At 41.4% G+C, this 24,927-nt stretch overlaps 1 protein-coding gene across 4 annotated transcripts in view; it reads left to right on the top strand.

Moving 5' to 3' along the window:
* Positions 1-23,430, top strand: part of UBR3 (ubiquitin protein ligase E3 component n-recognin 3) — a 172,366-nt gene extending 148,936 nt beyond the window's left edge. For all 4 annotated transcript variants that reach the window (XM_061608528.1, XM_061608527.1, XM_061608526.1 and 1 more), the window contains 7 exons: positions 3,465-3,589; positions 9,960-10,067; positions 10,251-10,376; positions 10,715-10,891; positions 17,728-17,937; positions 20,160-20,299; positions 20,817-23,430. In XM_061608528.1, coding sequence (XP_061464512.1) covers positions 3,465-3,589; positions 9,960-10,067; positions 10,251-10,376; positions 10,715-10,891; positions 17,728-17,937; positions 20,160-20,299; positions 20,817-20,934 — 1,004 coding nt within the window. In that variant the 3' untranslated portion in view covers positions 20,935-23,430. The remainder of the gene's footprint in view (positions 1-3,464; positions 3,590-9,959; positions 10,068-10,250; positions 10,377-10,714; positions 10,892-17,727; positions 17,938-20,159; positions 20,300-20,816) is intronic.
* The last annotated feature ends 1,497 nt before the right edge of the window (positions 23,431-24,927 follow it).

Raw genomic sequence — 24,927 nt, 5'->3', positions numbered from 1 at the left:
TTATGGATGCATGAAAACAACACTTCTGTGAATAAAATTCTTAAGAAACCAGTTAGATAGGGCACTCTAACAATTCAACCAAAACTGTGTCTTAAATTGTCTCTGTTAAAATTTTTACTTGGCAATAGAATCTTCCTTACTTTAATGTGTGAATAACATCACATCTAGCTTGGCTCTGAATTAGATGTATTTGTAGCAGTGACGCCTCTGACACTGGCAGATTCTCTTTCCGAAAACTAGTCACTTTGATTGTGAATTAAAACCTCACACTGGGCGGCTGAAGGGCTGGGAAGAGGTACCAGTTTTGTGGGGAAGCTAAGGGATAGAGAGCCCAGAGGCAATGATGCTGAATGAAGGGTGCTGTGGAGAAAAAGGACTGAGAAAAAGGAACTTCAAAGAAAGCATAGGTGGCTTGAGGAAAAAGGCAGAAGAAATGGGGAGTCGAAGGTAATCAGACTTGGAAGAAACGTCATAGCACTTAAGGTAAGAAGAGATTGCAGAGCATCCTCTGGGAATGAAGGAGGAAGATAAGGAGTGATAGGCTGATCGAGAGACAGAGTGCCAAGTAATACACAGGTCTATTACTAGGTCTGTAAGATGCATCTGATGGATATTTCTAGGTTGTTTTATACCCTTCTTTTTTGGAGTATAATATGTCATTATGACAAAGTTCCTTTTTGTTTAAAAATACCTATATAGATTCCTTGAGAAAATAGCACTTAACAAGCAGTGCCCTAATAGCATCTCCTGCCCTTCAAGCAAGGCCTTGGGAATTGTATTAACTATCTTATTAACTGTTGAATGGTTTGGTTATCTTTTTCAATCCAGCATTGATTAAAGCAAAGTAACTTTACATTAGAGGTCAATGCATTTGCAATCAGTAGTTCCATCATTTTATAAAGGGAGAACTCAGAGTTAGAGGGTATGAGCATTCTCTATGTTGTGTACACTTTCTGTGTTACTTAAAGGATTATCACAATGTTGAAGACATTTAGTTTGTTGAATTTTCCTAAAAATATTAAGATGGGAAGAATGGATGCATACTGAAAATGCAAAAGAGAGATTTTTGTAATTGTGTAATGATCTGGTTTATCTTAATTTTGATATTCATTGTCCATTGATCTGCTGAACTATATTTAAAGTGATAGTCTCTTTCTCTGGAGCAAATTCCCTACTATGTTCCCAAGGCAAATTCCTAAATTAACCATGGTTAACGCAGAGTCAGCCTTATATCTGTTTGGATGATTGTGGAAGAGAAAGCCAGTGCCATTTTAGTATGTACTAACAGGTACATCATTTCAAAGAACAGGGAAGTTGCAGAATGGTTCTATTCAGCATTAGTAAGACTAGCAAGACTTCATTTTGAGTTCAGCTCTGGATACCCCAGATCAAGAAATATGTTGACAAGTTTAAAAGGATTCACAGAAGTAGAAAGACAAGAGATTCTAAAGACAAAGCCTTGAGAGAAAATGTGGGTGTGCTTAGCTTAAGAAAGGGTATGTGTGACTCTCAGTCACTGTGTGTGGGTCTACATATTAGACTAATACATTTTAATGTTAGCCATTAATATAAAATAGAGCAATAAACACTTTTTTAAAAAAAATTAAATTGCCAGTCAGTCAGTTACAATTGTATGCAGTCACCTAAATGTTTCCTAAATAAAAACAGCTGTTGTTCTCTGAAAATGGTTCTAGGTAACTGATATAGCAGCATCAGGCAGTTTGGTCATACCTGAATTTCTGGATGATATTTACCCAGTATGTTACTTTTGAATGCAAAATCTTAAATATACAAGTTCCCTAAGTTGTTCCAAAGATGTGGACTTTCATTCTTTTTTTGGTAAATAAAGATTTAGTGAAATACTGGCAAAATGTCAATTTCCAGACTACTTGAAATAGCTGTTCTCTTTCCTATTACGCTTACTAGACAAGCTGTTTTACTGAAGTTGTAGCCTTCTAGCACATGACATTTAACTTGGTATTTAATGGCAGCCAGGCAGGATTTGCTGAGCTGTAATAAGTGGCTATATCTAAAAGTGAAAGCCTTTGGAACATTGGTAAGATTAGGAGTTCCTGAGGGATACATAACAAATTATATTTGTCTGCAAGATTATATTTAGACAGGTACCACTGCAGTAAATGCTAGTTCCCAAATTATTCAGCATGATGCCTGTTGCATTCACTTGACCCAGCACAGCACGTCTGATAATCAAGGCAAAGAAAACTTACTTATTCTGTTTTTACTATTGCATTCCTGTCTGTTTAGGCACATTAGCCCCCCAGTTAAACCTGATAACTTAATTATAATTAGATTACTGCAATGCACTCTTCGTGGGGCTACGTGGGGCTGCCTTTGAAGACGGTTCGGAAACTGCAGCTTGTGCAAAATGCAGTGGCCAGAATGGTAACAGGGACCAGATGGTCTGAACAAATAAAAACCGATTCTGGCCCGCTTGCATTGGCTGCCTGTATGTTTCCGAGCTCAATTCAAGGTGCTGGTTTTGACCTATAAAGCCTTACACGGCTTGGGACCACAATACCTGATGGAACGCCTCTCCCGATACAAACCCACCCGTACACTACATTCAAGATCAAAGGCCCTACTCCGGGTGCCTACTCCAAGGGAAGCTCGGAGGGTGGCAACAAGGGAGAGGGCCTTCTCAGTGGTGGCCCCCAAATTATGGAATGATCTCTCTGATGAGGTGCGACTGGCACCAACACTGTTATCTTTTTGGTGCCAGGTCAAGACTTTCCTCTTCTCCCAGGCATTTTAGCATGTGTTTGAAATTGTTTTTGTATTGTTTTAAAATTTAAAATTGTGTTTTAAATTGTTTTTAAAATATGTGTTTTAAATTGTATATTTGTTTTAATGTTTTTGATTGCTGTAAACCACCCAGAGAGCTTCGGCTATGGGGCGGTATACAAGTTAAATAAATAAATAAATAAATAAATAAATAAATAAATAAATAAAAATTTATAGAGTAGTAAACACTTTGCGTTGGCTTGCAATGGAAGGCGTGTGTTATTTTCTTTTTTACGTGATCTCATGATTTTGATAATAGTTTTGAGAGTTTTGACCTGTTAAATTGTCCAGACAGCACAAGAACTATCATTTTTGTAAATGTATTTAAGTCCCATCTCATTCAGTTGGCTCAAAGTGTCTACAATCCAAAAACTAAAAACATCAGTAAAAACAAAGCAATAAAACCACACATTAAAGTAGATAAAATGAACCATTGCAGCAATAATAAAACACTGATTTAAACCAGCAGGCATAAATGTAAGACTTTTATCTTAATGTATTGATGTGTGTTTAGCTTCTTATAAAATATAACTTGATGCATTTTAAGTTTTAGATTTACTTTGGGGAAAATACAAATTTGTAGAGTGTAGAATTGGTATATACAAAATTGAGATCTAATGTAGAATGCTTGAATTACAGTATCTATTTTTGTACTTTTATAGAACACTTTACGTGTATCATAAAGGTGCTCTTCACGTTGTTGTATATACAAGCTCACGTTGCACTTTCTATTAAATGCAATGCTGAAGACAGGATGACTTGGATGAACTCAGGAGCTCTGAAAAAGGTTTGTTAATGTATGAAAAACTGTAAGTAGACTGCTAAGAATGCAACTCTGTCTCCAGTTGAGCACATTTAAGTCCTGTTGGCTTCACTGGAATATAGATGTACGCAACTTTTGTACTGCATTGCAGTCTAAAGCTGTCTTTCATTCTCTCCCAAGTGTTCAGTCTTTTTACATCTTGGTTGAAAGGCAGCATCAGTTTTTACCATGAGGAGCAACTCCCAACCATCCTAGACCTGTGCTGTTTTGGGGGCAGGAAGCAGAGTTTTTGTAGAGCTCCTCAGAAACTCCTTCAGCAGATTATTTTACTTCATTTTGCTTTTATTCATTCCAGTTTTTCCTTCTCCAACATTGCTGGGGGATGTGGACACATAAAAGAGGGTGGGTTGATGACATAGCCTTGAAAGCTCCCCTCACTGGGGCTTTCTCCCTGTTTTTTCTCCTGGACGGAGACAGACCTTTCAGTTGAGCCCCACCTCCACTCCAACTATCTGGCAAGGAGCTATAGATTGGAGATGACCACCCTGCAGATCAGAGCAGCTTCCCCTCCCCCCCATAGCTGAGAGTATATTCAGTCACCAAAACACTCCTCCAGTGTAATTAATGCACAACACACACACACACACATCCCTCTATTTGGGAAGGTCATGAAAGAGAAAGTCTTTCCCTGTACAAGAGAATTGAAAACCATGAAGGCCAGTTTACCTGAAGATGATGGATGACATTCCTGATAGGGATGGCGCCTCCTACTGGCAGGAACAGACAGGGTCCACTAAAGCCTTTTGCAGGAGGAGTCATCCCTCTCACCAGACCAACCCTGCCTGCAGCTGGTGATGGTTGGGTCCTCTTGTTCTCTCTTGAGTATTTGCCTTTTCTTGGTCTTGTGCCTTTCCTAACATCTATTTTCTGTGTTTTTTTACTTTGCTTCCTCCTCTTCCCCTTTGGTGTTACCACAGTTTTCATTATACTGGGGGTAATTTTTTACTTCAGTACATACTTTTGGTGCTATCTGGAAAGCTGAACGGGCTAACCCTAATCAGACTAAATAGTTTTCAGGGTAGCTACAAAGCATTATAACTTTTCTGGCTGATCATGAATCAGTTGTACTATTATCAACATGGAGGAGTGAGTAATCTTGCCCTTTCTGATGTGCCAGTGTCCTTCCCTACAGAAGGTGTTTTTCCTAGGTTAGGGGTTATGGATATTCTCAGGAGATTAAGGGGCCTCCCCCTTGGGGGAAATATCCTATGTGAAGGAGACATAAGGGCAAGGGGTTCTTGGATCTACAAGTCATATTTGGAGGAGATCCCACAGATCTCTTTCAAGGGATCTCCTTTATGGGATCTCCTCCTTTGAGTTTCTCCAGCAGTTTTTCTCAGCAGTTTTTCTCCAGCTTATGTGGAACCAGCCAGTAAGAAGTCTGAGGCTGCTTCTGCTTTGGGTTTTCAGGGGAGGAATTGGGATCTGCCCCCGTCATTTCCCCCTGCCTACTTGGCTATGGCCAGACAGATTTTGCTGTAAATTAAGGAACAGCCTTGTGATGCCTGAGCCCTCATCCCTGTTCCTTTCTACAGGTGCTTAGATAAAATAAAAATGTTCCCTTTTGCTGCTACCAAACAGTCTACTGTGCTTATTTATTTTTCCTACAACCCTTCAATACTGTTTGAAGGGCTGAGTGAGTTATCTCTGTGAAGTTTTTGAACTGGTCTAGTTTTCCCTTGTTTCTGCCTTGATGGCTGATGTGGGAGTCCCTTTACCCAGACTTTTGTCGGCTGAAGCGAGAAAGGGTGCTAATCAAGATTTTGGGAGATTGTGTTAATTACTCAAGTTTGTCATGCCTAAAGTTAGAACCCACTATAGGTTGCAGTGTATCTCTTCTTCCTTGTGTTCCTGATGCCCAAGGGTTTTGGACAGTGAGGGACTGTGGATATGTGTAAAGTACTCACTGGAGAAGGACCATATATCATGTCAGAATGTGGTTATCTGAATGCCCAGTGTGTTTCTTCTGTGTGGAGGAGTTACACAAAGTGATTCTCCCAAACATTGTCAACCTTCGGGTTGGCTGTGTCTGTACCCTCCTCTCTCAGAAACATAAGGGATGAGGTATCTGGGGAGGAATCTTAATGTGTTCCAGGTTTGTTTGTGTGGAAAGGTTAGACTTTTTCTCCTCAGAACAGACAGGGATGTGAGTAATTTGGGCAGAGACATGGAAGTAAGCCCTAGCTGAGGAGTTCTCCCACCTCCTTTCCCCAGAAGGTGCTAGAATATCAGTATCGAATTGCTTCCCATTATTATTATTTATATTGATTGCCCGACTTTCACCAATAGGTCCCAGGGCAGATTACAAAATCTAAAATACAACTTGAAAAAGAATTAAAACACATTTCAACACATTTTAGAGAGCTGACTCTCTCCTCAAGGCCTGAAAAGTCAGGGCCCAGGGAGTGTTTCTGCAACAGCAGAAGAGCTTGTTGGCTGTTCTAGGGGACCACAGTCTGTAAATTATACAGCCACGAGAGTGGCTGTATACTATAGCCAGTGTGGATTTTTCACATTCCGCAGTGTTAAATTGAAAATACCCCCATGCCATTCTGATGCTTCCCATAAGCTCATTTCAAAACAAAACCTTACAAAACTTATAGTCCTGAACTCAGAAACACTTGCTTAACAACAGTCTCAATTTTCATGGCGATACACAAAACAGTCGGAGAGAATAGAGAGTTCAAAGTCTAAAAATAGGGGAAAAACCCAGAGCCCTTTTGGACTTTTTTCTCTGAGTTCTCATAATCTGTTGAAATTAATTAAAAATCAGCCATGTTCACAGAGTACCTGTAATCCTAATACTGACCTTGCCCCATACTCTGACCTTCATCGTCTGCAGTTTAAAAGTTAAAAAATGCCTGGCTGATTTTTAATTAATTTAAGAAATTTTGGCTGGAACCCTATGATAACGCGGGGCATGCTCAGTAAGAACCAACTGTAAGTGTTCTAAAAGCCTCACAGCTGCTTGGCTTGCCTAATCAGGGGGCCACACCCACACCAGACTTTCATTTCACTTGAGACAGTCATGGCTTCCCTCAGAGAATCCTGGGAAGTGTAGTTTGTGAAGGGTGCTGAGAGAAGACTCCTGTTCCACTGAGGGAGCTCCAGTGGCCAGACTGGTTTAACAGTCAGCCACTCTGATTGAAGGTCTGTGAGGGGAACAGGGCATCTCCTAGCAACTCTCAGCACCCTTCACTAACTACACTTCCCAGGATTCTTTGAGAGAAGCCATGGCTGCCCAAAGTGAAATAAAGGCCTGGTGTGGATGTGGCCAGGGACAGCTTTGGTTTAAATTTAGGTGGGAGGCTAAATGTGCCTGCTGTAGAATAAAAAGGTGAGGGAAATGCTGAAAAGCAATGATACTGTTCACAATGTTTTCCTTTTGGAAAGGAAAGGGGCTTCCCCTCTACCCAGTGCCCACCCACCCAATCTTCTCACCTCCTCATCCCCCACCCCTCCCTGCCCCTCCCCCGGGTTAGTGTTGGACTATGACCTGGGAGATCAGGGTTTGAATCCCCACACCCCCATGAAGCTGACTGGGTGACCTTGGGCCAGTCACTGCCTCTCAGCCTCAGAGGAAGGCAATGGTAAAATGACCTCTGAATACCATTTACCATGAAAACCCTATTCATAGGGTCTCCATAAGTCCGGTCAACTTGAAGGCAGTCCATTTCCATTTTCAAACATGATTGCACAGAAATAAATCCCATTGAACTCAAAATGTATGCAAATGATCAAACCCTCCCTCCTATCCCCTACCTTTTGCCCCTCCCCTTCCTTCCCCCCTCCCTCCCCCTCCCCTTCCAATCCCTTCCTTCCCCCTCCTCCCCCTCTCCTTCCAATCCCTTCCTTCCCCCTCCTTCCCCTCCCCTTCCAATCCCTTCCTTCCCCCTCCTCCCCCTCCCCTTCCTCCTCCCCATGGTCAGTTTTACCTATCTTAAGCATGATTGCATGGAAGTAAATACCACTGAACTCTCTAAGCATGCAAATGATCAAACCTGCCCTCCCCTCCCCCTTCCTTTGCCCCCCTCCAATGTGCTCCTTCTCCCTCCTCCTCCTCCTCCTCCCCCATGGTCAGTTTTTCCTATCCTAACCATGATTGCATAGGAGTAAATCCCATTGAACTCAATAAGCATGCAAATGATCAGACCTGCTTTCCCCCTCCTTCCCTTCTCTCCCTTCCTCCTCCCCCCTCTTCATTCTTCCTCCTCCCCTGCCCACTCCAGCTCTCCCTTCCTTCCCCGGTCAGTTTTACCTATCCTAAGCATGGTTGCACAGGAGTAAATCTCACTGAACTCAATAAACATGGAAATGATCAAACCTGCCCTTCTCCCCTCCCCCTCCTGCTTGCTCCCATCCCAGTCCTAGCCTCTGCCTTTTCCTCCCCTCCCTCCTCCTCTTCCTCCTCCTCCCCTGTGGTCAGTTTCACCTTTCCTAAGCATGATTGCAGAGGGGTAAATCCCACTGAACTCTATAAGCATGCAAATGATCAAACCTGTCCTCCCTTCCCCCTTACTTTGCCCCCCTCCAATGCACTCCTTCCCCCTCCTCCTCCCCCATGGTCAGTTTTACCTATCCTAACCATGATTGCATAGGAGTAAACCCCATTGAACTCAATAAGCATGCAAATGATGAGACCTGCTTTTCCCCTCCTTCTCCTCTCTTCTCCCTTCCTCCTCCCCTGCCCACTTCCTCCTCCCGTGCCCACTCCAGCTCTCCCTCCCTCCCCCCGGTCAGTTTTACCTATCCTAAGCGTGATTGCACGGGAGTAAATCGCACTGAACTCAATAAACATGCAAATGATCAAACTTGTCCTTCTCCTCCCCTCCCCCTCCTGCCTGTTCCCATCCCAGTCCTTCCCTCTGTGTTTCCCATCCTCCTCCTCCCCATCCCCTGTGGTCAGTTTCACCTATCCTAAGCATGATTGCATGGGAGTAAATCCCACTGAACTCAATAAGCATGCAAATGATCAATCCATTCTCAGCAAACTTGCACAGGATCCCATTTCTTACCCCCTGGATTAAAAAGCAGGGAAATTCACTAATAGGCAAAAAACCTTGCGATTTAAGAACATACCTATAGCCTACAGATATTTCTATCAAACTTTAAAAAGCAGGGAAATTGGGCAGCTATAATGAATGCACCAGGGGAGCAGGAGACCTGGCCACCTCTCTGAGATATTGGACTGCCCTACAAATTGGTCAAAATGCAAACACCATTTGGGTTGGTCTTTCACAGTCCAATCCACTTCCTGTGTAGCTTGGAAGAATTTGGTAACATGCCTCCACTGCAAACAAGGGAGTAGAAAAAGAGGAAGACCAAACGGGATTGTACGGGTTGATTCCATAGAGGAAGCCACAGACCTGACCTTACAAGATCTGAACAGGGTGGTTCATGACAGATGCTATTGGAAGTCACTGATTCATAGGGTCACCATAAATCGTAATCAACTTGAAGGCACATAACAACAACAAAAGTCTTTAAAACATCTCCCAGTTAAAGCAAGACCTGACATCCTATTTGAGTTGCATTTAGCTTCACTAGGTTCAGCATTCTCAAAACTTAAGTGTACCCACTGTTGACTAAAAATATATTGCTGTACAAACTTAGTTAAGATGGCAATGCAGTGGCATTGGACGCATTGAAAACATAAAATGGTGGGTAAAGTGGGAAATGGCCAGTGTTGGTTTTGTGACAGAAAGATCCTGGTGTATGGTAACTGAGTGATTAATCTTTTTCAGACTGGAATAATAATGAACTAAATTTTGTGAAAGTTAGTATACATAAAGGATGTCAGATACTGGAGTTATACAGACTTAGTAGCATGAATATTATATGCTAAAGATTAGAAGGACAGAAGAAAACCAACTGAAATAGAGATGATTAGAACGTTTATGGGAGCAAATGGGAATCATTACACTAACAATGATCATGAAAAAAAAGGAGTGTACGGAAGTGCTGAGTCATTGTGACCTTGTGCTCAAATACATTAAGAATAGTCGGGAATTTCAGGGATAGGAGTGGATTTTATGTCCTTCTGAAAGACTTGAATTATATTAAAAGGTAGGGTTATAGCAAATTAGAAGTGTATTAGGTTAAAAAGTTTATAAAAGCGGTATATTAATTGTTATTCCTGTAATGGTTAGGCAAGCTGTTTTAGCATATTCCTTTGTACTCTTTTTATTCCTTTTGATAATAAAATAATAATAATAAAGAGAACAGAAGAACCCTTATTGGCATGGAACTTGATGGATGTATTGGAACTTTTGTTGGATTGGTGAGACTGAATTTATTTATTCTTCTGATTGTCTGATTAATTTCTTAATCACAGAGTATATCAAATGCAAAAAAGTCTTGGGAAGTATTACTGAGCCATGTGATCAGTGAACTCTTCAAAGGGAAGATCTATGAACGAGAGGAAACTGAAGATCTAGCCATGGTATAGTATATATATATTTATTTGTCAACCCACAGCTTATTTTAACAATATCTAAATAACTGAGGATGAAGTTGCATCTGTTTGCAGACCATCAGTAGTACTAAATAGCATGGTTGGTTCTTCAGGAGTCCACTAATCAGGATTTACTACTACTTTTTTTTCCCTTTCAAAACTCTGATTTAGGACAGCACTAGTGCTTGGTGCCCACACTCCATAGAGACTTATTTGCAGCAGTTCTGCCTCCCTTTCCTCAGGATAACTAGCCTTCTTCAGCACCATCTCTTTGGAGGGGAGCTACCCAGCTGTCAGGTATTATGAAAAGCTGATTTATTTAATCTATCACAATAATGCCTTTTAAATCACACTAACATAACATACTGTGTTATATAGGAAATACACATATATAGAAAGAAAATCCCACAGATATTTTGAAGATACTGCATTGAGATACAAGGTTTAGACTTGGTAATTTTTATGTGAAGTGTCAAAATAGTATATGAATCTACATAATGAAGGTGAATTTATGCGTTCAAACTAACAGCATTGTTTCTCATGAGATGCATTATTATAGATCATTGCCACTTTTGGTTTGGCTCCCTTCTTAAATTTCTGACACGTGTGACTCTTCTTCCTTTTATGCTTAACAGGAAGATGAAGAATTTACTGTGCTTGCCAATTGCCTGGGTTTGTTACCATCATCTTTTCAATCATCACAGTTCTCCAGTGCCTCTTGTCTTGATTGGCCAGTGCCAGCCTTTGACATAATATCCCAATGGTGCTCAGAATTGGTTTCATTTGCAGACAAGCATCCAACACAAGTAAAGGTAGGCAAAGAATTTTGCCACAGCTTAATACAGTACATCTACCAATTAGTTTATGAAGCATTATTGACCCTTGCTTTCCCTTTCAAATTTAACTGTATTAAAATGTATTTTTAAAATTGTTTGTAGCAACATAACCACGTATACAGGAAGTTTTTTTGCATGTTGGCAGTGGATGACATTCTGTCATAGGGATGACGCCTCCCACTGGAATGACAGGCAGGGTCCAAATTCCTTTTGCCTCCTCTCCAGGGGGAGGAGTCATCTTGCCCTCTCCAGTCTGGGCTTGCCTGCAGTTGCTTTGCTTAATTACCCTGTGATTTTATAACCTTTTTTCTATTGTTTGTGAGTTCCTTTTTTCTTGGTTTTCCTCCTCCTCCTTTGAGAGTGTGGTGTTGAGGGAGAAAGTGTGTGTGTAGTTTGTATTTCATTTTACCTGTCTTCCTGAGTTATGTTGCTTCAGACTTTGTGCTTTGGTCTGAAGCTGGAAAATAATTTATATAGGTGCCCTGTGGCATTTGTTGGTGACTACTGGGGTTCGACCCAGGTCTGGTTGAAATGGTGCTCCGCTCTTGCAATTGCTGCCCTGGGCTCCTCCGCTGCTATTCCATCAGAAGGGCCCCCCAAGGATGCCTGTGACAAGAGAGTGGAACATGCTTTTAGGTGACGTTTTTAGGCAGATGCTGTGGCTTTTAGATCATCTGCAACTGCCTCAGTATTTTCTAGGGCAGCTTTCATGTGAGTGAAGGAACTAGGGGCGTGAGATGATGCGCCTAAATTTGTAAAAGATGTGTTGAAAAAGATTTTGCATGCCTCCACTTTGGCAGTGGATGCAGCCCTTGATGCCTTACAGTATGATGCTTGGTTGATGGTATCTACCTCTGTGGCAAAGCGTAATATTTGGCTTTGGCAATGGGAAGTTGATGCTGGTTTGCACATGAAGTTAGTTGGTATGCCCTTCTCAGGAGCCAAGCTTTTTGGTGACATGAGCATCTTATTGAGTCACACAATAAGATGAAAGTACTTCCTTCTGCATGGAAAGATGATGGCAAGGGGTGTCAGCAGCAGTTTTTTCATCTCTACAGACAATTTTCAAGACCAAGGAGCTTCTCTTATTGGCCATGTTGGGGACACCAGGACTCGGGAGCAGATGTCCTTCTGCAAGACGGGGGCAAACTCTTGCTTTTTTCTCCCAGTTCACCAGGGCGCAAAGAAGCCCACCTCTGCACGACTTCTCTGATTCCCTTATTCAGCCAGTGGGGGCTCATTTGTTGCACTTTGCCCACCGGTGGGGGAAAGTAACTTCAGACAAGTGGGGTTTTGGACACTGTGACTCATGGGTACTCTCTGGAGTTCATCAGCATCCCACAAACATGAGAAGTATCAACAGGGCATTCAATATCTGCTCAATATTTGAGCTTTAAAATAAGTCTTTTAGAGAGGAAGTATGGAGTCTGTTCCATTTTTTCTTGGTACTAAAAAGGAATGGGGACATCAAAGCCATACTAGACCTCAAATGGCTAAACACCTGGGCATCCAAGAGAAGGTTCAAAATTGAGACCCTGAGGTCAATCACAGTGGCACTAAGAAAGGGATACTGGATGGCTTCCATAGACCTCTCTGAGGCATATCTTCATGTACCCATTCAGGAGGCTCATTGGCGTGTTCTCCAATTCCACTATGATGGGAAGTACTACCACTATCAGGCATTGCCCTTCAGCCTCCTCATCACCGAGGGTTTTCATCAAGATATTGGTGGCATTGGTACCCTTTTTCAGGATCAGAGGTCCTTGTCTGCATCCGTATCAAGACAATATACTGGTATGCAGCCCATCACAGCTCCTGCTTGGAGGATGCCAAGGTCACCCTGGTATATTTCCAGAGACTCAGGTTCATTGTAAACACCAAGAAGAGTTTGTTAGTTCCCACTCAGTCTCTTGTTCATCTCAAGGTACAGATCGACACCACCTGCACCACATATGTCCTACTGTGGAGAGAGTGGGGAAAATTATCAGTGCTCTTCAACAACTGAGGTCCTCAATAGGCATGTTTCTGATGTCTTTGGTGCAGATTTAGGGGTTACTAGTTTCTGCATACAATTTAGTTTGTTGGGCTCAATTCCATACTTGCATCCTCCAATAGCTTCTGTTGCCCTTTCAAGACCAAATAGCGGCTTGCCAAAAGGTTTTGCTCCCCATTCCCCTTTGTTTGAAATGGAAACTTCAGTGGTGGTTGGAGCCTCAGCAACTGACAAAGGGTGTTAGTCTTGAGGACCCTCAATGGGAAATATTGACAACAGGTGCCTTATGGCTGGGGGGCTCATGTGGGACACCATGTGGTATAGGGGTCATGGACCATAGCAGAGTCTCTTCTGAGCATCAACATGTTGGAACTCTGGGTGATTTGTCTGGGGCTCGCAGTTTTGGTGTTGGAGGTCCAGGACTCTCGCTTGTGTGCACCAACAATGTATCTGCAAAAGCATATGTGAACAAATGGGGGAACATGGTCGAATGCCCTGATCTCTGAGGCAGAGGCCCTTTTTTGTTACCAAACTCCTCTCTCTGTGGGCTGAACATCTGGCAGGTCTGGAGAATGTCACTGACGACTGGCTGAGTTGTACGGTTATAAAGGAAGCAGAGTGGCAGTTGAATCCACAAGTGTCCTCAATGATAGTGGATTGCTTCAGCACACCAGTGGCTGATTTGTTTGCCTCACAAGCAAACACTTAGCTACCAGTTTTTCTATCACATCTTCCCTCTCGGGAAGCCTGGGGGACTGATGCTCTGGTGACTCCGTGGCCGTCACATCTGTTATATGCCTTTCCATTTTTTTTGCCCGATTCAGTCAACCCTGCAGAGGGTGCTTCAGAACCAGGCACAAGTGGTGCTGATTGCTCCTCACTGGCCTAGGCGGCCATGGTTTCCCAGTCTCATTCACATGTCAGTGGGGAAGCTGTGGAGACTGCCAGTGTGTCAGGATCTTCTGTGTCAGGGGCCTGTAGTGCATCCCAGACCAGAGCTGTTCCAGCTAACTGCCTGGAAGCTGAGCTGTTCTAATTAGCCCAGCTGGGGTTTTCTGGGAAAGTGTTAGAAATCCTATCATCTTCCAGGCGTGAGTCCACTAACAAAATTTATGATGCCACCAGGGCTGTGGATTCAGAGTCGTGGATTTGGAGTCAGAAGCAATTTTGGGTGGAGTTGGAGTCGGTAGAAATGTACCGACTCCGACTTCAAAATAAATTTTGATTGACAATTTTTTAAAAATATAAATTCAAAATTTCAAAGAAGCTTCCCATGAAGTCAGCTGTAATTGAGCATTTCACCATAACTCAAGATGGAAAAGATTTTGTGTGTCAGTGTATGACACAGGACCCAGATGAAAACAAATGCTGTGATGCCAAGATCAGCGCATATTCAGGCAGCGATAAAAATGCTCCTATGAGAGCTTCCAATTAAAAAAAAAATTTACAGCCCTTTCCAGGGCTGTGGAGTTGGAAGCAATTTTGGGTGGAGTCAGAGTCGGAGTCGAAGATTTGGCGTACCGACTCCACAGCCCTGGATGCCACATGGAAGGCTTTTCTGTCTTGGTGTTCCAGGGTGGATCTGTTATCTTGTGAGATCTCTGACTTCCTTGGCTTTTTGCAAGCTGGAATAGACAAAGGACTGAGTGCCAGAACTATTAAAAGGCAGGCTGAAGCCTTTAGTATTTTCTCCAGTATGGGTGGTCAGTCTTTGTTGACCCACCCATTGTATAAGAGGTTTCTTAAACGGGTTTCTTTGATTTCTCCGCAAATGGTTCACGGGTTTCCGATATGGAACCTTAACTGGAACCAATGGCTACTTACCCATTGAGCATTTTAACCGTTAAGGTTGTTTTTCTTGTCACAGTGACTTCCACACACTGGGTTTCAGAACTGGGGGCTCTCTCTGCTGACCCGCAGTTGTGTATTTTTCATCAGGACAAGGTGGTGCTGTGTCCAGACCCTTCCTTTTTACCTAAAGTAAAGTCATTTTTTTCATCAAGCACAGGAAATTATCCTTCTTTTTGTCCAAACCCTTCTTGTTCCCAGGAGAGACACTGGCATTCCCTGGACATTTGTAGGGCGCTCAGGTTTTATCTGATTCAGACCTTGGAGTTTAGATGTTCAGAGAGTCTGTCTGTAGCATTTTCAGGTCCGTCTAAGGGGAAGAAAGTGGTTGTGCTCCGCAATATCACAAGCATATTTGGCCCTAAGCAAAGATCCGGGGGGGGGGGGATTCACTGCACATTCAGTCAGAGGGGCAACGGCTTCTGCAGCATTTAAGGGAAGGTTTCCAGTCTTGGACATCTGTAGTGCTGCTACTTGGGCTACTCCACACTCTTTTGTTAAACACTATAAAATAGGTTTTCATCAGCTGATGCAGCATTTGGTAGGAAGGTACTTCATAGGGTAATTCAGCAGTAGGTTGGAGCAGAGGAAGTGTGCCCAAGTGATAAGGGACTGCTCTGATACATCCCTACAACAGAATGTCCTCCACTGCAAACATACAAAAATGGAAATTTTACTTACCATGAATTTCTATTTAACGTATGCAGTGGAAGGCATTCTCCCCACCTCTCCTTCCTCTGCTGATACTCTGCTAGTTCTCTGGTGAGGGCGGGGCTCCTTAGGACTTGTGCCGTCGTCCTACATTGTTAGCATGTTTAAGCCATCTCTGTTCATTGTTCTGTTTTTTGTATGGCCTTTGACTACTTAATGTGACGTTTTCTTCTTCTTTGAGAGTTTTTCTCAGTGTCTAATACCTTTAGTGCATGGCTTTGCGGTTACAACAATGCAGTGGGGTTGAGGAGTTGTTCTTGCTCTACCGGTCACAGTGGCGAGGGCAGGATGACTCTTCCACCTGGAGAGGCAAAAGGAATTTAGACCCTACCTGTCATTCCAGTGGGAGGCGTCATCCCTCTGAAAGAATGTCCTCCACTGCCAACATCAAATAGAAATGAACGGTAAATAAAATTTCCATTTTTAGGAAACTCTTTTTTGTTTTGTCTATACTGACAAATTGTTTTCTGTAAGCTAATAAACTTGATAGATTGACTAAATTGTTTTATTTGAAATGGAAATGGCCATTTAACTCAGGTTTATAAACTATAACTACTTAAACCAAAAAAGAACATCAGGTTAACTTGTCAAAAACATTTTCTGAAAAGAAAGATAATGCCATTATTATAAATGGACCTACAAGAAACTGAACGAGTGATTTCAGGGACTGGGAAGTACGAAAATATGATAAAATTGACATCATAATCTCTCTGATTATTTTGATTCTGAGAATTAGTGTGTTTGCCCACCATTTTCTGCTGAACTGTTTTGCTCGCCTAGGAACCTTTTGGAAAACTGTGGGTTGTATTCAACTAAGTTTTATTTAGAGTAGGCCCATTTAAATTTATGAATTCTAAGTACGTCAGTCTATTAATTTCAGTGGGTTTACTCTGAGTAGGACTAACATTAACTACAACCCTAAGTTTTAGGAGAAGCTTTGGTCTTGCTTATAACTTACAACCTCAAAAACATCCCCCTCAAATTAAAGCAAAGAAACGCACAGGAAAACTACTTGGGCTATTCAAGGTTCTTTATTATATCATCAGGCAATAAACCAATCCTAGACTTCCTCTCGTACCAATTTGCATTACTTCAGCATTAACTGACAAGTCAGTTGAATCCACAGGTTGCCATGTATTTGCAAATTTTAACTAAAGTGTATCTACTGGGGCCTAAGGCCAATTCTGCAACCATAAGTGAGTGCATATAATAATTAAATGGAATGTATAGTATACAGTATTTTTCAACCAAATAACCGCTTTAAGATTAAAAGTCTGTAAAGAAGATGATATATCCCAAAAAGTGAAGTACAGAAGTATCTACCCTGGTTCCCCCTGCTCCTGTAAATAGTGAGTTTGTATTTGATTGTAGTCGGGTTGAATGACTTCATTGTGAATGTTTAAATAAGGCTAAACCAAGTTGCTTCAGCAGAAAATGTTAAAGCTTGTTGATAATAGTTTGTGGTGATTTTAAGTGCTTAGATCCTCAAGGGAACTATTTTGTCTATCTGTCACCGAAGGACATGGAATTCTCATGCCTTGCAGAGAATGTTGGGGTGTGATCTTCTGTGCACTCTTTGTTCACACAGCTTACCAATGAAGCCTATTGGGACTAGCTCTCACCGTACATGAATTGAGAGTACAGCACAGAACATACATAATACTCCTGTGTAGCTTTTTGCAGGGAAACAGCATTCAAGAATGACAAGTGTTTTTCAACCTTCTTGTACCCAATTCCTGATTTTCTTATTTGTGGAATCCAGAGTTCCTAAGACTACCATTTTGGAAAATAGCCCTTTAAAAGGACAGAACTACATAATTTAATTAAACTTCAATATATTGGCCTCCATTCCTGTTTCAGAACCTGCTGAATTTCACAGATTAACCTGTTCACCTCCAGATGTCCCCCAATAGTGCAAGTAAGAGCTTTGCATATGTACAAAGTGAGCAATAGGATTGGACCATCTGATAACGTATCCTGAATTAGCAATCTGCTGTTAATTCATTGCTGATAACTTCAGATTTTTTAGTGTAGATCAGACCAAACTCTCTACTTGGCTGCCTTCCTTGATTTTTTTTTTAAATACTAGTGAACATTTAACCTTGAGAACCCAAATAGATTAGTTTCAGAAAGACGTACATGGCACACATGGTATATTCAAAGTGTATGAAATTCCTCTTACAAAAATACATGATTTAACTTCTGTACCTGTCTAGAGAAATAAATAAGTATTGTCATATTTTCCCTCCCTCTTTTCCAGATTTTACTTATACAAGAAACTAAGTGGGACTTACCACGGCTCCTACAATTGCCTGAAAATTATAATACTATTTTCCAATACTATCACAGAAAAAGTTGTTCAGTCTGTTCCAAGGTTCCTAAAGATCCTGCTGTGTGTCTAGTTTGTGGCACTTTTGTGTGTTTGAAGGGACTTTGCTGCAAGCAACAGAGCTACTGTGAATGTGTTTTGGTAAGAAACTATTAATAAATATTACCTGTTGCCAAAAAGCGATGTGAAAAGGAAGTATTCCTAACAATGTTCTACTTGGTTCTTGTGATCCAGTGGTCTCTTGCATGGCTGGACCATCTGCAAGAGACCACTGGATCACAAGAACCAAGTACCACATGGAGTGCCCCTTGCAAAGCTTCTCCATTAACTTCAGTGCAGGGAGCTGTGCCATATAAATTATATAAGAGAAGAATTTTGTATGTGTTCCTCTGTGCAGAACGGCCTCATATATTGAAATTAATGAAGCAACCTGGTCATGCAGGGAGGTCTGTGGATCCAGGGGAAAGTGTTATAATCATTTTAGCTTATTTTTTATATGTTGATTTTTGTCACAGATCTAGACGTTTTTTTGGGAAGCAGCTATTCCGCTTTATACCTGGGTATCATGAGTGATAATTCAGATCAGAGTGGGAGCTCTAAAAATTCCAGATGTACTGCTTCTGCTAAAATATGCATTTTAAATGCTGGTTTCTGCAACCTGTTAAACTATTTAGCTGACTTAATAGCAGTCATATTAGCTGACTTGATAGCAGCCATAAGCAGTGGTGCCTAACCCCCTACCCAAGGACCTGATGCAGCCCCCCCGAAGCAATTTTTTCTATTCCGCCCCCCGAAAGACCCCATCAACTGTGGTGGAGATAGAGGGAAAGATTAAAGTAGATATAGTGAGGTTGGCAAAGAAGTCTAAACATCTCTGCATAACCCAGTACCTGATGAAGATGCAAATACTGCCATCTTGTAGGTGTATTTGCCTTGTACGTGGCCATCCTGTGTGTTTGTGTGTTCATGTGAGAATGTGCTGGCATGTGTGGGATGACCATATCCGCTGCAGGCATGCAGCTCTAGATGGTTGGCCAAGATTGAATTCAGACCTCGGACCAAAAAAGGTTAGCAGCCCCTTTAAAGCAACACGACTCTGGGAGTTTGTTGATAGATCAGGGCAAAGCTACTGGTGACATTAAATGTGTCACTTGGAGTTGTGTGAATCTTTCAACAAATGTAAATAGGGAGGGTTTTTAAAACCCTTTCCTCTTGTGCCCATAGTCCAGATAAAAGTCCCATGAAGCTGCTATTTGGCATGAGAAGGAAGTTACCCTCCCATGCTGAACAGCAGTTTGTGGGGAGTGGTTTTCATTTCATTAACCCCAATTCCCTGTGGCGGTCATCCTGATCAGCTCCCCCAGCAGTTACAGTTTTTAAAAGATTCACATAACTCCAAGTGACACATTTAATATTGCATATAGTTTGCCCTCAGTTCTTAACTTACTGCTTTGGCATCTTTTCCACTTCTACTCCTGGGTCCCTGGTCCTGGTATCGCTGCTTCCTGCTTGCTTGTGATTCACATGACACATGCCCCCAACTTATAGTAATATTGCCATTTCTACACCTTTAGTCTGTGATGTCTCAGACTAAGTTTATAACTTTAAAAAAACTTATTTCACTGTTCTTGTGCTTGGATTTCCACGTGAACTAGCCATCCTGCTATTACTATTTTCAGTGGGTGTGGCTTTATTCCTGCAGCACCTTTTTTTTTAAGGTTACGTCTCAATGCTCACCTTTGCATGTGCATAATGTGAAAGTCCTTTTTCCCAAACCTTCACTTTTCAGGGGGAGAGGAGTAGAAGAATGATTGTGACTGTTGTGGTAGCTACCTGCACATCCTTCTCCCAGCAGCACAGTTCCTCTGCCTCAGGCAACCCAACCCAAATCAGTTCTTCATTAAGCACAAAAGGCTGTTGTCCTGAAAATAGCTGGTGCGGGGAAGAGGTCCACTGCTCCCTGCTAAGGACCCTTGGAATTACAGGAACTTTAATGAAGGGGTGAGATTTCTCACCACCACCAGCAGCTGTTTCTAGGGGTGCACTCCTTTTCTCTCCCCTCTTATCCCATGCAAGTTAATGGAAAATTGTGTCTTCATTAACTTGCACGGGGGAAAAATAGGCTAGATCCCCAAACATGGCTGGTGTGTGAAGGAGCAGGGGGAGAAGTTTCTTCCTCCAGGAACTTTTAGGATCAGGGTTCCCCCCCACCATTGTTTAAGAAATACGTATAGAAAAGGTAAGGATCAAATTGTTACTAGATTTTATAGTTAATAGTTTGAAATAAAATGTTCTGTTTGTTATAAAGCCGTTCATAAGGAATTTTATCATCTTATTTCCTCTTTTCTACAATAAAACTTCAGCACTCACAAAACTGTGGTGCTGGAACAGGCATATTCCTTTTGATCAATGCATCTGTAATCATCATCATTCGTGGTCATCGTTTTTGCCTTTGGGGTTCCGTTTACCTGGATGCACATGGTGAAGAAGACAGAGATCTCAGGTAACCTTTTTTTAATACAGGTTAATTTGCACTGTTTTAAAACAGAGCCCCCATTTGAACAGCTTTGTTGTGTAACTGAGGCTCTGGGTAAAACAGGGGAAATAACTGGATGTAATAATATTGCCTCTCCCCTTGAGAAGCTCCCAGGCCAAATCACCAAACTGTTTTTAAAGAGGTTTTGAAGGCATTAGGATTTAGTGTTGGGGGGGGGGGTGCTTCTGTGAGAGCACCTACTAAGAGAAAAAGTCATGTGCAGATGGTGGATGCAGCTTCCATTGTCTGAAAAAGGAAGATTTAAACTATTCTCAATGCCAACCTAACTGCAATTGCTTGGGGCAGCAAAGCTTAAGGGGCACCAGGGAGGCAGCAGTCAGGATCCCTTGCAGTGCCCCAAAGAATTCTTGTGGGCATATCTTGAATAATATAATGCAGATACTTAAGGAAGAAAATTTTGTTGGGCCAGCTGTCACCTCTCACTGTTCAACTGACTGTTGATCTTTTTTTTTTTTTCTTGTAGGCGTGGTAAACCTCTCTATATATGTAAAGAAAGATACAAAGTCCTTGAACAGCAGTGGGTATCACATACCTTTGATCACATCAATAAAAGATGGGGGCCACATTATAATGGTTTGTAGATCACTATCATCATGCTGTAACATTGCCTTTATTATCAATGCTACTTGATTGGCTTGAACTTTAAGTGAATGGAAGTTCAGTCACTTCATTGGGGAAGTGTGAAGCCTTGCCATTGTATGAAGCCCTACATCAGTTAGGTACTGGTAATAAGAGGTTTAGTAATTAAAAACACAAAGCAATTAGTCTTCATAATTTGAGTACAGAATCTAAATTCATTTAATAGTTGTTGCTTTATAATCCACTAATAAACAAGCACAAATTGTACTTTAAAAATGCCACTAAATGGCTCTTGAGCATTTTATTTTGCCCCTGACTGGGGTTGTTTGTGCTGAAGCACTATATATGTGTAGTACACACCTGCTAAACATGTTACTTTTTTCTTTGCCCTTCTTTGTGTTGCTTTAAGAATTTGATTGATATGTATTTGTAAGTATACAAGAGCTGTAACACTTTTGATTTGTGAGATTGTATAGAAATGGTCTAAAGGATTTTTAGAGAATATTTCGCTTACTGCCAGAGAGCTATTGAAATAGCTTCAGGCATTGCTGAAAACCTTATTCATTCTCAGGAATTTCATAGATATACTCCAGAGATTAGTGAAATAGCTGTAAAATAGGTAGCTTGCTGCTCGTAATGTAATACAATACATATATTGTATTTTGTCTTTGCCATTTTTGGTTAGCTTTATTTACTAGTAACTACTAATACATCCCTTTTATTGTCTGTGTATATACAGCTTTTGTAAAATACTCAAAATGTCATGTCTCTCTCTTTTCCACCCAGCTGTATGTTTCAGTGTGGTGCAGGTGAAAGACATGCTGCAAATGAAGCAAAATTTGAGAACTTTCAAAAGAGTTCAAGCAGCTTCTTTCTATTATATTTATAAAGCAAACACTGCCCTTTCTGCTTGAATTCCCTAATAGGGAAATTTAGCAGTGGGGGGAGTTAAATTGTGAGGAAACAGTGGATAAATGTTTTTTTTAAATTGCATCTCATGTGAAGAAGTCATATTAATAGCTATGCTCCAGTTACCCTTTTTAAAAGGTGATATTCTGCTGATCAAGTTGCTTGGCATGGAAGGGGGGGAGCAATGGGTAGTCTGAATCAAGCCCTCCTCCTAAACAGCTGATCGCATTACTCGGCTGCTGGATCACAGAGCAGGACCACCTGTGCTGCACCTTGTTGCACACACCGCTGCCCTGCAAGCTAGAGATGTATATGTGGAATACTGCTTCCACCATCACATAGTGGGCCCTGGGACACATGTGCTTTGATGGCTTTGAAATCCACATCTGGAGCGGTGGGGGGGGGGAGAAGGGCACCACACTTACCCAGGCAGAAAAAAATTAATACTACATTGCTGCCATACTTTTTTCTTCTTTTCCACAGAGTAATCAGTCATCTGTTGATTATTTCAAACAGTGCTATTGGACACTTCTGATACTTACATGCTTTGACTTACATGGCTTTTTCTGTAAAAGTGAAGTTTATGTATGTAAACTTTTTTTTTAAAGAGCTGTAGTCATAAAACCATGTATTTAGTTGAAAGCTGCTCTCTTTTCAAAGGTCTGATAGGGAATCAACTGCTGAAAATCACATAGGAAATAATACAAAGAAAATGGGAATGTTCACATTAGGAGTCTCATAGCCCACAGGCTTTTACAAAATCTAAAGAAAAATACATGACAATGGCTTGCTGTTTTATTTCTATAAAATTATGTGTGTGAATAATACGCATACATTTTTGGGTTCTTCCTAGGAGCCTACATTTTTTTCACCAACTGAAATATGATCTTTCCCAAAACCTTGCTACATTTTAAATATTGTATCGTATATACTGCCTATAATATTTTTGCATTGCTCATTTATGAGTACCAGGCCATTTTGTAAGCACAGTGAATGAGCAAAAATTCTTGACATTTCCCAGCATAACACTATTACAGGGTTTTTGAATTTGCTCTGTGTAGTTTGAAACTTCACAAGAGATAATGTCAAAAGAAACAATGTCTCCAGAAATTGAATAAAATGTGCTATTTAAAATGGAATGTTTTATGATTGTGTATATGGGTGTGAAAAAAAATTATTAGCCTTAACCTTAAAATCTATGGATTTCACAGTGTTCATTTTTATACTGGTGAATTAGTCACCGGTCAGTTTAAAAGAAAAAGAAAAGGCACTTGTTTGGAAATCCTACTTGAAATATACCTGCATGCTGCTGAACTAGAAGTTCAATTACTCCTATAACTTTTTGAAAATCTGCTTTGTTAAGCTTACTTTGAAAAATAACAGGTCCAACTAGAATGGCGGGAGGGTGCGCACACACATGCTGCTGCTGCTCTTCCTCTGATGTACTGGTTTGGTATCCTGTATGAATGATCATTTTAAGTACAGTACATTACTGTAGAAACAGAATCAGTCTGTGACACATCAAAATGCAAAACTAAAAATACCGTAATCAACACTGTAAAATATGTTAATAAAAGTCTACTGTCATATGTGTGTATGGGCTCCTTTTATTGTATTAAGATATTAAGTTTACATGAAAAGCAAGTAATAGTTTGTTTTGTGTTAGGTTAAGACAGGAGTGGGGCATTTTTTTCAGCCCAAGGGCCATATTCCCTTCTGGGCAACCTTCTGGGGCCCACATGCCAATAGCAGGTGGGGCCAGAGGCAAAAGTGGGTGGAGCAGCAAATGTGAATTTTGCCTTTTGTACAATAGCCTAATTTCTACACACCCACATACCCACCCTCTGTCTAAGCAAGCAAGCAGCATTATCAAATTATATACCCATTCGATCACTGCGCTCTGCAGGTGAGGGCCTCCTGCAGATACCATCTTATCAGGAGGTTCGTTCTGCACAATATAGGAAACGGACCTTAGGAACTCCCTCCCTTTGAATATTAGGCAGGCACCATCCCTGCTATCTTTTCGGTGCCTATTGAAGACTTTCCTCTTTCAACAAGCCTTTTAAGACCTATCCCAGTCTGCATCTGTGTTAGAATTGTTTAATATGTTTTTTAATAATGTTTTTAACCCTTTTTAAGGTTGTTTTTTTAAAATGTTTTTAATGCTGTTTTGTTTTAATGTATTTTAAGATCTGTTTTTATGATGTTTTAAAGTGTTCTTGTGCTTTGTTTGCCGCCCTGGGCTCCTGCTGGGAGGAAGGGCGGGATACAAATAAATAAATAAATAAAGTTGAAGGACACATTCTAGCCAGGCAAAAACACAAGGAAAGTGCAAAGCAGTGAGGGGTGGGGAGGAGGGGGTCCCAGGGGGTCCCAAGAGTCAGATTGAGAGACATGAATCCCCAATCTTGGGTTAAAATGTGTTAAACTGTTTTTTGTGAATTAAAAGTTTTTAAATAGGAATCTTTCTCAGCGAAGGGAGGAAGAAACTTTTCCCCAGGGAGTAAATCCCCAGTCATCTCACCACCAATTGTCCACTTAATCAATACTCATTGTTCATTCCCAGGGAGCTACACTGACCTGACTCCAACCCTTTTTCAAATTTCTCCACTCCATGCACCCTCAGCTCATTGGCTGAAGTAGCAGCTGGGAGGAACTAGCAAGGCATATAAATTTCAGACAGCTTAGCAAGAGAGTCCGCTCCAAGAGCTAGAGGAGCCCCAGCTGATGAAGTGTCAAGGTGAGTTTTAGCAGCAGAGTGACAAGAGGGTAAATAACACCCATTTATTTAATTAAAACACCAGCTTAGACTAATAAGGATACAGTAAGGGCCCTATGTGCTAGCAGCCAGATTCTGTAATGACTCGGGAGCTAAATCTGGGAGAAGGAAGCCTGTAGAAAACTAGTATGCAGCCCTACCCTAGCAGAGAAGCTTGAGGGGTCACAGTAAACTAGACCAAACTCCAATTTTGCAGAAAGGGTAAGAAGACCAAGATGGCTAACCAGGAGAAGCTGGGAGAGCCAGAGAGCTTGGTGGATGAGGCCTTTGGGGACATTGTAGCTGTGTCCCACTCCCAGAATGATAA

Source organism: Rhineura floridana, chromosome 2 (assembly GCF_030035675.1).
Source record: "Rhineura floridana isolate rRhiFlo1 chromosome 2, rRhiFlo1.hap2, whole genome shotgun sequence".
Lineage (NCBI taxonomy): Eukaryota > Metazoa > Chordata > Lepidosauria > Squamata > Rhineuridae > Rhineura > Rhineura floridana.
The sequence above is the reverse complement of the archived record's forward strand: the minus strand, read 5'-3'. Positions and strand labels throughout refer to the sequence as shown.